At 41.2% G+C, this 13,166-nt stretch overlaps 1 protein-coding gene across 1 annotated transcript; it reads right to left on the reverse strand.

The window, feature by feature from the left end:
- Positions 1-2,588: 2,588 nt before the first annotated feature.
- On the reverse strand, positions 2,589-13,157 carry LYRM1 (LYR motif containing 1). The gene is made up of 4 exons (XM_074596940.1): positions 13,027-13,157; positions 5,674-5,832; positions 4,529-4,621; positions 2,589-2,927 (listed from the first exon to the last, which is right to left on the reverse strand). The coding sequence occupies exons 2-4, from the start codon at positions 5,830-5,832 to the stop codon at positions 2,811-2,813; spliced, it is 369 nt and encodes a 122-aa protein (XP_074453041.1). The 5' UTR covers positions 13,027-13,157; the 3' UTR covers positions 2,589-2,810.
- Positions 13,158-13,166: the final 9 nt, after the last annotated feature.

Consider the following 13,166-nt stretch of genomic DNA (forward strand, 5'->3'; position numbering starts at 1 on the left):
CACTGCCTGATTGAATCCAGTGCATTACAAATGCTCGAGAACTCAGAGGCATTTTAGGATAACATCTTTTTGCAAGTAAAATTAATGTGTAGGAATGACACATTGAACCATCGCTGGGATACTTCTTGACAGAAGTTACACAGTCCTTGGAATTTAATACAATGAGTACCAGTTGAGACGTCTGCCTACCCATTAACACTGAGCTGCAGATGAAATTTTTTTATGGAACTCTCTCAAAATGGTAGTTTGACCTCCAAAAACAAAGGACTCTCTTTTAAGGCAGATTCTCTTTTTCATATAGAGTTTAACTTAAGCTGTAAGGAAGGATTTTGCTCTCTAGACTTGACAAAAGAGCCAATCTAATCCTTCCTTTCGCTGAACAGCCTCAAGTTTTAACAAATTTCAGTTTTTGCCTTCTGGTGCTGGAAAGTAATGAGGGTCAGGCACTAGTTAATAATTTCTCGAACACTTACTTTGAAAAATTAATGGGCATTTAAAGCATCTCAAACAATGTGATGCTGTTACTACAGTTCAACTTTTCAGTTAAGCAAGTGGATACTCATTTGAGTTACTTAGGGCTACTTGAGCCTTTTTAAAATTGCATATTTATATTTCCCTTCAGAAATAATCTCAAACTCATATTGTTATTTCAATTTGATATAAATTTTCTGTAGTTCTAGAGATGCTCTTTTGAAATAATTACAACTTAATGGTGTGTGCTCATGAAAGAGTTGTGACTATAACACAGAGAGTAAATTTAGACTGCTCATTTACATAGCTGTTTATTCACCAGATGAGTCACAGCATCAGTACCTTCATTAGCCACATGAATTTTAAGAATTAAAAAGCTTCAAATGATAGTTAAATGACAAAGAATGAGCCTAAGCTTCCATTCAAAATCCTTGTCTCTACACATTTTGGTTTGGCTCAGTTGAGCCATCTCTACACCGGTGCATCAGAATGAGGATAGGAAAAGACTGTATTTGGACTTCTCTCAATGAAGGATTAAGCAGTATCTATAATCACGTTATTTTTACTGTCTTTATTCCATCTCCCTTTAACTAGGCTAAAGTAGTTTTGTTTTGTGTCTTCCTGGCAGCAGTAAATTTGCAAAGCTCCCACTGACAGGCAGAACAATGGCATTTTACATGTTACTTCCCACATGAGGCATTCCTGGGAAATAATTATAAGGGAATAGATACCTTTGGGGACTGGAGCCATAAAGGGTAGTGAGAAATTGGGCTAGCCAGTACCTGTCATGCTGACTCGGCCTTTTCATTGTTTCCTTGTACTTTCTTATCCGCTTGTATTTTTTTCACTCTTACAAGTACATTCTTGGGGGAGGAACTGTCGTTCTGTTCTGCACAAGAACAGTTTTATCATATTTAAGACAAGACTATTTCTTTGCCATTGCCTATTGGGGCTTGGAGAGCTCAGAAAATAAGATATCATTGGTTTTGCTGACTTTAATAGGAAATAATATACACTGCATTTTTCAAATTTGCTTTTGTGCCACCATTAACTTCTGGATGGAATAGGTCGCTGCTTATACCCTCTGTCTTTAAAGCAGTTGGCACATGAGGCATTCCCAGGAAATAATTATATGGGAATAGATACCTTTGGGTATCTATCATGGGCTGTGCTTGGGTAGTCTCCCAGTACAGCGTGGCTCTTGTCCACAGCTTGGTCTCATTGGTACTTCTAGCCTGAAGGACAGAAGGCTCCACTAACTTTCCTGAAGAAAATCTGTAAACAGCCAGTGAGGGGGAAATTAATTTCATTTCACTTCCATTCGTGAGGCATCTGCGAAACAGAAATACTCCTCGAACTTAAGAGTCTGAAGAGATAGCTGTAGATACTTTCTTTTAATAAAGTTGGCGTTCTGTCCATAATGTAAGAGTTAAACCCTAACACTGAAAGAATTGTTGAGAAAGCCTGTGTGCTGATTGTGTTGAAAAGCTAACCATGTAAAAATGCACAGTGAAGACACCCAGAGCATCTTAAACTTGCTCCCATAGTGATACCCTGAAGAGAGAGTTTTCAGGCAGTCCATACATGGGAACCTGAGGAACCCAACAGTGAAGTGTTCTATTCTGAGTTGTGTAATGAAATTCCAAACTTTGCATTTCATATCCACACCCTCTCCAAAGGAAGGCGGGGAAAAAAGCTGACATAGAGGCTCTAGGCTACTCCTCTGCAGTTTGCGAAAAGGAAAAAGAAGGAGTGGTGGCATTTCTGATGTCTCTTTGCTGCTGTCCGTTTAGAAACAATACTTCACCATAAGGATACCACAAAACTGGAACGTTTCTCCAGGGACAACAGGCAGAGCAGGGACAGGAGAGAAAGGAGCGCAGCTGCATGATGCAGTCACCATATTCCCACTTGCATTCAGAAGCTCTGGAAGCACTGTGTCTGCTCGATTCTCCTGGACTTTCTTGATTTTTGCTAACCCTTACACAAAGCACTGCCTTGAATCACAATTGAGCTTATATAATCCTCAAACCACCCGAGAACCCCGCTGTAGATTGAGTTTGAAAACCTGCTGTAATTTGTCCTGATGTCAAAGTAATCTTTGTATCACACCTCACTCCTTGAAAAGTGTTACTTTTATTGATGAGTCAGTGGTTGAAATGTAATAAGCATTAGACGACCTTATCCATCATATGCAATGTATCACTTAGCTTTTTGGCCTCAGGAAATTTGTGAGCAAGTGACCAAAACAGCTTCATTCACAGTTGTGCACATAGATCACCTGGATTACAGTCCACAGCTTAAATGATGTGACTACCCATCACAGCTTAAATGATGGGTTATGAAACTTCATCATGGGATTTCAGGTATATTGGTTTAGAAATCTTCCTTAACTTTTCTTGGTGACGCAATGTTCGGCCTTGTTTATGGGCAAGACCCATAGGAGGCAGATGGATCTGGAAAAGAAAATCCCACCAGTTAGGTGCGCACTGAGAAGCTACAAGGAAAAGGAGGCATATATACAGACTAGATTTCACTGACTTTTAAATAATTTCTTCATATTCTGGAGAGGGCAACTGTGCCGTCTCAAACCAGGTTATTAGATTTCTAGGAGGAGCGCTCTCTGAGGAGTGATTGGTGGTGTAACTTTCAGCCCCTGAATATTGTGTTTATTAAAATCCTGTATATTTTAGGCTTTAGTAACCTTGTTTTGTAGCTTGATATCAGACTGTAATGATAAAATACTTGTTGAAATAAGACCACTGACAATGTTCCAGAACAGTAAGACCTAGAAAACCCTAAAAATTCCTGAGTAGGTGTGTGCTTTATTCATACCTATCTAATAAGTCACAAAATAGTCCCAAACTGTATGTATGGAAAGACTGCCTTCTTATTGTCATGATTATATATACCATATTAAAATGATCGATCAGTGTCATTGACTCCATAAGCAGAAGGAGCAATAGGTGACAGGCTCTTCCTTTGATTGACAAAGTCTTTATATTTCATAAGACTGTTAGTGGGAGTCATGCAGCTGTATCCCCCCTAAGTGACTGAAAAATGTAGGTGTTAGCAGTCAGATGTTATTGTTGCTGAAGCCGTCATCCTGTAAGATAGCTGTTTAGGTGCAAATAGTAGTAAAAGCACTGACTAAACCAGCAATAGAGATTTCTAGAATCTGAAAAATAACGATCGTCCAGTTTGTCTGAGAGAGCTGATCTAGGACTGATCCTTCAGGATTTTGAAGCCACTGCAGAGCACCCATTTTAAGGCCATTTCTAGGAATGCTGCTTGCCAGATGTGCATTATTGTTCTGTATACTGGAGAAAAAGAAAAAGCTATATGTAAAATATATGTTAACAGTGACCGTATTCTAGGCAAGCATCTGATGAAGATACAATTTCATTTTGACCGTGACCACCTTGATAAGGTGAAACTGTAAATTAGAGGAAGTTCCTATGGGAGGCAGCATAAAGTACTCCAGACAGAAGTGACCTAGGCAGTGAGGAAACTATATTGAATGGTGCAATAGAAGACATTGCTGCAACTTCCAGAATTTTGGTAATCTTGGACATGTTTTTCTCTAGGAACAGGGGAAAAGAAGCAGCAACATAGGCAGCTGCTTTCCAAGACCTGATTTATGACCGAGAGAACAGTTACCAACTATGAAAATTATTGTATCTATGGCAGATTGTCTGGTTTGAGTATTTTTATTCTCTCATTTGATTTCCATTACGATCTTTTTCTACATAGTATGATTCATTGGTCCGTCAAGACCACCTAAATATTTACAGGCTTTGGGAGTTTAGCTCATGCAACTCCATTTAGGCTTTGACTCCTTATTTTGAGAAGAAATTAGCCATTTTACATTGAAATAAGATAGGTGAAGAACTTTTCAATATACATTTGGCTTATTTGGCTCTGATTTAGCATAGTATTTAAATACCGGCTTATCTAAAAATGCAGTGCAGTGGAAGTGGTGTGAACTTACAGTTTTATTATCCAGTGAGAGCTAAGTGGGTATAGTTGAAGACTTTGTGACTAGATTTATACTCACAGGTCTTGGGTAGGGGATGTTATAGTGAAGTCCAATTTCTATTCTTGCCTCACATTCTTCTATACACTGCTTAATCAACTTTGGATCCGTTACCTAAGATCATACAAACAGTTGCTTTGTAGAAGCATAGCAATTAGCAATTGGAAGCTCAAGCATAAATGATGCACAGCCACATGACTTTCCTTAGCTTTTTAGCTTTTTTTGGCAATCCCAAGGATACAATGATTGTTATTTTTCACATCCATAAAAGGTAACATTCGTATTTGCCTTGACTCAACAATTCTGGCCTTGATGGCGCTGGATATTAAGGCCCAGAGACTGTCATGACTGAGACTATAAAAGGAGGTTTTTACCCAAACATGGTATTTTCTCTGTAAAAAGACAATACATATGTAAACTACTAATACATCCGTGAAAAAAACCACACTCACCCATTCATCAGTCTGAAAGGTAGCTAGAGGAGAAAGAGAAGAGACTCCTTGGTCTACATTCTGTTATCATCCTACCCAGAAACTTCCTTTGAAGTCAGAAATGTGGTGTCAATTGTGACTTAAATTAATTTTTTGATTTTTGCATTACCTGAATTTAGTCCCAGACCAAAATGGGAAATAAATAAGTATTGTGATCTTGAATTACAAGGACCTTTGATTACCATGGAGTGTGTATCGCCCCTCCCAAAAGGGGTTTGAAATTTCTTCCTTAAAAAAAAAAAAAAAAAAGAAAGTGCTTCTTTTAAAAGAAGTGCCAATAGTTGTTGCTTTGAAAAGAAGAAAAGAAGTGTAAAAGCTACTGAGCTCTGTTTGCCATTGCATGGGTAATGATACACTTAGCTAGCTTTCTAAAAGATCAAAAGCTGCTTCAATTACATAGGCGGTGTCTTTGGAATTTAATTTTTTATTGGCATTTTTTCAGTGAAAGCTCTAGACCTTTTAGACTTCTACAGTAGTTAAGGAAGAGCTGAAATGGTTTGTGTTTTCTTATTACTATTTCAGGGGTGAAATTCAAACTATAACCCAAATACACCAGCATTAAAGGTGAATGAAATTTTGGGAAAACAACTCTTATATTCATATCATAGCATCCAATCACTGAGACAGTGCAAAGAGGACAATCATTCAGAAATTCAGAACTATAAGGACACTCACATTTTTGTTTTTTCGGAATAATGTTTTGGCTTCGCTTTTAATGTACTCTTTCTCTTTAATAGTTTCTTCTATCTGTCCTGATGCCGATTGCCATTTTTTGGCTATTCGGAATATCTTGCGGTAAAGGCCAAGAACTTCTAGTCGAGTAACTGGTGTCATCTAAAAAAACAACACAAACCCCCAAACATATGCATGAACATTTGAGTTGCTAAAAAGCCAGCAAGCAGTATAGTTTTTTACACGATTGAATTAATTTAAAAGGATTTCCACCATCTAAAGATAAGCCGAGCTATATGAAAACAAACAAACAAAAAGAAATAGCTGTGAGCAATAATCAGTTGTTGAAAGCTGAGTCCAGCAAAGTATTTAAACTGATGCTTAAATCTGTCTCCATCCAAACAGCCTGATCTCTTGCTTGAAGTTAAGCACTTGCTTTAGTGCTTTGCTGAATCACAGCCTGGTACAAGAATGCCTGGATTGTGTTTCACTGCTGTTTTGCAACCGACATTGGGCAAGTCACCGAAACTCGGAGCGTCCCCCGTCCTGTGAAATTGTCGTACCAATACTGACCCTATCTTTGCAAAGCATCTTGAAATCTGTGAATAAAATACATGATAAAACCACCACGATATTGCTGAAAACCGGTATAGGTTTCAGAGGCTGGGAAGCTTATTTGTGATACCACTACAGTATGTAGTAATGATTCAGCTGGAGTTTGATGTGATGAAAAGGTGATGAAAGCTATTTTATCAAAGCAGTGCAGGAGAGGCAAACTAACCGTGGATTTAGGGAAGTCCTGAATGTCCTGATTTTCAGAGAGCTGTGTACCTGTTGAGCCCACTGAATCAGCCTCTAGGTGCGATAAGAATCTTTGTCAGAAATCGAGAATGAAATTCTATTCTTACTCTATGTAAATGAGTATTTTATCATGTCAGTGGTGCCACTATTTCATGTCAGACCACAACTATCCCTGAGACAAATATGCGACTGGAATAACAGTTCTGACAGGGATTTGATTTGCAGAAACAATGACTTCTGCTTTAGGGACATGGCAACTGTCGAAAGTACCCTACTGTCCAAAAGGAAGATGCAGCAGCAGCGCAAAGTAAGGATATGGATGCAATGAGGAACAAGTGTCAGGGATAGGACGTAAGCTGACTGTTTCAAGAGCCAGTTGCCAACCTGGAGCTGTAGTTGCTGTGTCTGAATCTGAACCTGTGCGCCGGGAATAGCTCCTCCGGAGGACAGCGTGAAGCTGGGCAGTTCAGACCGCCCGAACTGCCCTCTGGAGGGAGCACTCTCTCCCTCGGTGACAGAGGAAAAGCTGCTTCTAATGCATGCACCCAAATTACTGCGGAACGTTTGGCGATGTGGGTATCGCTCACCTCCTTGCACTCTGTGGCAATTCCTATTATTGTGGAAAGCAGAAGAGGGGTTTGCACCAGTGTCTTCCCAGGCCATACAGTTCTCGAGCGGCTGCCTCCGCCACAGCAGCTGACCTCCACTAACATTTCAGTACGGCCCCTACTGTGGGCTTCAGACAGTTGCATCGTCTTTTCCTCACCAAAGTCAGAGTTACAGATGCTAACCCGAAGACAGGATGTGTCCCATAGTTCCTTTTGCTAAAAAAATCCCAAACTGTTAAATACTAGCCTTTTTTGTCTTAACTGTTGCTATGATCTAAAGACTTCTTGTTTCATGAACTCTGTTAGGCATCTTAAGTACAGACATAAAACTGATTTTCTCTGATTCTTAAGAGAGAACATTTTTATTTTGCTATTTGTATTTTAAAATGTTTAACGAATCATATATTTGCCCCCTAGATATAAAAATGATTTTTCCTACCCAGCAGAAAGTATTTCTATAAATGTTTATGGTACTTCCAGGAAACAAATAGCCACAATAAAACAGCTAGGCAGTCCCAACTCGTCAGACACTTTGGAATAAATGCTTCACTTTATCCCCTCTACAGCTCCATTTCAGGCAATAAAATTAGTCATACACAAAGCTACGCATGTACGTGTATCTGAAAAATCATTGCTTCCCTCTGATGAGTGCATATTTTGTACAGAAAATAAACAGTTCAATTACAAGGTCTGACGTAGCATAAGCCGAGTCCCACATCATGTCCTTACCTAGAGCCCCTCCTGGCCTCACCCCTCTTGCTTTTATTTGAAGGTGTCACCTCTGGTGGAGCTGGTGATACTCTTTGTTCCCTGATGACAGCTAATAAATGGTAGTACTGCATGAGAAACTTTCAGCTTAGGTTTTCATGTAATCCATAAAGAAAATAAGAGGAATAATGTCAGAGGGAAAAATGTTTAAAATACAGGTTTGAATTCTGATCTACGCATCGGACAATTTCCGAGGCCACAACTTGGGACACTGCCCTTTGCTCAGAGCTGCAATCACACCTGTTGCTTTTGGATTTTAAACATACCAAGAATCTGTTTATAAAGAGTTTAAAAGTTTAGAACAAACAATTTCCCCCCCCCCACTAGTTGCTTCCCCTCCCCCACTTAGAACTTATTTTTTCTTTCTTTAATTTCTCGGTGTTGGAATTGATACAGAACTGTGTAGCCCCTCATCTAGGTATGGGCGGCACTTTTGCATTATTGCTCTCCTTCCCACATATGCTACATGATGTAAAAGGCATTAAGCAGCTTTTCATATCTACTCAGCAACCAGCTGCTCCCATGGCTCATCTGAGTCAACAATTTCTAACATTACAGACCTGCTCATAAACCGTTTCTGCGAAGATACATAAATGAAGGTGTGAGGAGTCCTTCAATGACAGAGGACCCCTGTATATCACGGGAAAGGAGGAGAACAAATAGGACAAAATTCAAAGCCTGGGTTAGATTCTGATCTGAGTGGGAGTGTAAATAGGGAATAATTCCACCGAGAGCAAAATTACTTCCAACTTAAAATGTAAATGAGACTGGAGTTTTTTCCTTTGGTATAAACAGAGCCCACACCGACAGAAATGTAAGTGACGGTACAAGTCATGTATTAGGTGTAATTTCATCAAGTGACACTACTTGTATTAGTTTTGTGGGTGTGCAAAATGATTCTGAGTGGGACAGAAAGGAAGATAAGGGAGGCTTTCATGTCCTTGTAGTTACTCATCTTGCAACTTACATCTTTGGCATTTAAATCATAATTATATTTCACATCTTTGGAATGCTAAGTGGATGTTACACCACTTTCCCACTAACACTCATCTTGTGGTAGTCACACCCATTGTTTAACTTCTACCACCCTTCATTTCATTGCAGAACGCAGCCCACAGAGGTTAACCGCAGGCGTTTTTGTCAAAAAGTACAGGGCTATTGTATTAGCTGAGCAAATTTCAGGTGTTTACTGCAACAAAACAAACCGGGAGAGGTCAAAGGTAGGTCTGTAGGCACAAACGCATCAATGGGAAAAGTGGTAGGTTGCAGGCTGGTTTTGAGCTGATTGTTAGAATTAAGCCTTTGGAGGGAAGCCAAGCGTTGCCTTCCAAATAAGCATTTGCTGGATGCTGTGGCAGAGTTCTGACAATGCAGGGGTGTATCGTTCTTTTGATCTACATGCAAGCCCCAGTTATCAACATGCAGATCAAGCACATGAAATATCCCATTGTATCCAGACTTGCAAAGGAGGCCTAAGCAGTTAGTGAGTTACTGCATGATGAAGACCCAAACTTTTTTCATTGTTAATTAAAACAAAAAATCCTTTACACTATAAAATGTAATAACAAGTTTTTCTTTCAGGAAACAAATACACATTCCTTTGGATTTTTAGATGGTTGACACAAAAGTTCAATAATCTGAATAATCAGTGAAACACCAGTCGTCTTTTGCTGTTTGTAGGTTTGTCTAGAATTTAAAGTTTATATAAAAATAAGGAAAGAAATCTGTCAACTGCACTGTAAAGTGATCACAATAGTGCAGTCAAAGCAAAGTTAGGATGGAGGGCAAGCTGCACGGAGACTGACTACTTATATACGAGCAGCTAAATTACAGCTGCTTCCCAGCGAGGGATGCTTGGCTAAGAATGCGTGTCCAGCGCTCTCCTATCTGCACAGCTCCTTTGCTGAAGTTGTAAGTCTATTTTATTTCATCCTTTCTTTTCAAGTCAAGCATTAGCTACTCACTTTAAGCATAAAATCTACCAGTCGCGAATACATAGAGGACTTTAGGAAACAAAGGCTGAAAGTAATAGCCCATAGGGAAAAAAAGGGTATTTTAAAACAATAGATCTCTTCTTTTACATCCCAGCTAACTGGGGCACGCATTAGTAACACACACTTAGTACTGATGCTGAAACCATATTTGCTCAGGGGAGGAGGTGGTGGGGAACAGAACTCTGCATGAAATAATTTGAAAAAGCGGCTTTGAACTTCTCAGATGTAAAATGTTTTATTTAGGAGTAACACAACTTGTGTTTGACAGCTCGTTTGCTACTGGTAAGGAGTCCTAAAGACACAATGACAAACTGCTGGGCTGATCGCCTTCTGAATCAAGCTATGATCACATTTCTGTCACAGAAATAAAATGACAATTCAGAAGCATAGCATGTCAACATTATAGTATGGAACATCATCAGCTTCAGCCTGTATGACAGTCTATATCTCATATTTTCAAACACATTAACGCTTATTTAAAGAGATGCCAAAACCTGTGCATATCTGGCTTTTTTTTTTAAGAGCTAAATGATACCACTTAGCTAAAGAGTGACCCGCAGTCTCTCTCCTGCTGCTAATGCAACAGATAATCAATCATTCCTTTCACAGCTATCCACAGCAACTAGAGGTCAGTAATCTATATTCATCTTTCGTGCAAGTCTGCCAAAATGAGTCTGCGGTTCTTAAGGCAGCAATGAATTTGGTCTATCATTTCCTTTAGGGACAACAACTGAAAGAATGAGTTCCTGTGGCAGAGGGAGAAGAGAAGGGGTCACAGATTCCTGTGATAGCTGGGCAAATCGCATGCCTTACAGTGATACCAAATTTCAGAATTTAGTTTCCACAAAAGTCACTTTATCTTCTTTTACTCAAATCAATGACTTAGTGGCCTGCGACAGCTAATACATTGCAAACACCGGTCACATGTGGCTGCAGTATGTACCTAGCAAAGCGAAAACTTCACTTGATTTTCATTCTTGATTGAACATTCATACCTATTTTTTTAAGATTCAGCCAAAACCAAATCATAGCAAAACTTCAATCACTCAGTCTCCACATGGTGAAAAACAAACTAAAATCAAAGATCATATTCTTCCATGATGGTGTTGCATCCTTATTTCTACCAGTGACTTAAGCCATTAAATTTCAAGACATTTCCAGCAAGCGTTAATTTGCAAGTGTTTCTGTTTCCATCTACAAGCTGCAATCATAAATCTATGCAGATTTGGTGGAAAAGAAACAAGTTACTGAACCAAGTTATTCAATAATGACATGTGAAAGCAAGGTGACTTTCATATGGTTTAGGATTTTGTCATGCCAGTGTCTTCCTGCTGGCAAACTGAAGTGATCTGAAACATGGATCAACACCTCTGAACCAGCCTCTCTAAGTCTTTGTACTTGCACTGTTCATCAGCTGGGATGAGTACTCTGCCATTCTATTCATGCCTCGGATTTCTGACTGAACTTGGGTCTCTTTTAAGCTTTGATTTACATATGGAGTGGTCTTTTGACCAGAAAAAGGACACTTCATGCAAAGAGAACATAATTAAATAGTAAGAGCAAGGACTTGGATTTTATCACTGGTTTTCCTATGTAATTTCACATAAGTGAAATTGCAGAAAATTAGGATTCTACAACATTCTCTTCATTTGAATAAATGAAAGTGGAAACCCTTAACTAGTCCCTTTTGATCAGAGAGTTTTCATTTTCTGAGGTGGTCGAGGCATTATCTAGTTTTAGTAGGACATACTCTTGCCCTGGGAGTGCCTCCTGTGCCGGGGTAGCCTCAGGAAGAACAGAAACGCTGACTTAGCGTAGAGGGGGAGGAGGAAAGGAAACAAAAAAATCGCTTTACATATTTCTTAGCTTTCTCCTGAAAAGCATGCAGTGTCCAGGTAGACTCAAAAGCAATACGGACTTGTGTCTAGTCTTGTGCAACCCTGTTGCTCTTGCTTTCATACATTTAGAAACATTTTCTCCTCCTTTGTATTTAGTTGTCTATTAGTCACAAGCAGAGAAAGAGGTTTCAATGCAGCGCAACAAATTTAGTAGGGAAAATGAAGTCTCAGCTATCCTTGGATGGCGTTACTTATATAATATAGCATACAGAAATATAACAACATGGACACAAACCCCAGTATGGATTTATGCACCTTATTCATACCTTGGCTTTGAGCCAAATGCAACTGAATGCATGAATAGAAATATTTCCCAGCATTGGAACCACCCCCAAACTGGAGAACAGGTATAAATATTAATGCTAGCAGAGAAACAATCCTCCCTACCCCCCTTCTTACTTTGTTCTGTGGGTCATTTAATAAAACTCCTTTCGTGAACCCTCTGCTTCAGTTTCCAAATGCTTCAGTCCCGGGACATTGATAGATGTGACTTTTAGTCACAATTTGAGAACTATAGCAGGGCGTAGTTTGAAAGAAAGGTTAGTTTTTCGGGAAATCAAGTGTGTGAATCCCATTCAAATTCAGGAGTTTTGCCAACAAAGCCTCACACGGCACTTGCACTAGACTCTCCTGAATGGCATTTGGCTCAGCCTCTGGGGCCTCGCCGACAGCACAAGGGCAGCGGAACGCGGGGCTGGGGGAAGTGTCGCTCTGTCAGTCCCAGAGTCGACTCTCGGTTTCTGTGGGGAGAGGGCCCTCGGGCCTGGCAGTGACAGGGCGGAAGGTCACCCCCCTGGCACAAGCTCCAGGTCAGCACAGGCCCAGGTGAGAGGCTCAGGACTCCTTACACACAGGACTCTCTCCACACCACCTGGACCATCCCACAGCCATTCCTGCAGCCAGTGCTGTCATCAGGCAGGCAGGGGCACTGGCTGGGCAGCCCTGTGGGTGGACATAGTGGTGGCTGTGGCAGGCAGTGACCCTGTGGGTGGACACGGGGTGGCTGTGGGGCTTGGCCGACCTCCGCACCCCGCGCACCATACACAGCCGGGGACGGCGCTAAGATGGCGCTCGCCGCTCCCCGACCCTTGCCCGGAGCCGCCCGGCCGCAGGGGGGCGCTGCAGGCGCGGGCGCACTTCTGCCCCCTGGCGGCCGGGGTGGCACTGCCCCCACAGCCGGGCGGAACCAACGCGTGAAGCCGGGGGGGGTTGGCCACCGTCCCAAACCTCCCTCCCCTCTGCCTTCCCCGCAGGTCGGTTTGTCCGCCCTCCACGCCCTCGCTTTACCTCCGGTAAGGAGCGCGCCAGGACCCCGGTCCCCGCCTTCGCGCCGCGGTTCCGCCCCGCTAAGCCCCGTCCCCCCGCTCCGGTGGGCGGAGGAGGTGGCGGCTCTTTGCCTTCCCCTGCCCTCACCGTGCGTGCGGCGT

Source organism: Larus michahellis, chromosome 8 (genome assembly GCF_964199755.1).
Source record: "Larus michahellis chromosome 8, bLarMic1.1, whole genome shotgun sequence".
In the NCBI taxonomy this organism is placed as follows: domain Eukaryota; kingdom Metazoa; phylum Chordata; class Aves; order Charadriiformes; family Laridae; genus Larus; species Larus michahellis.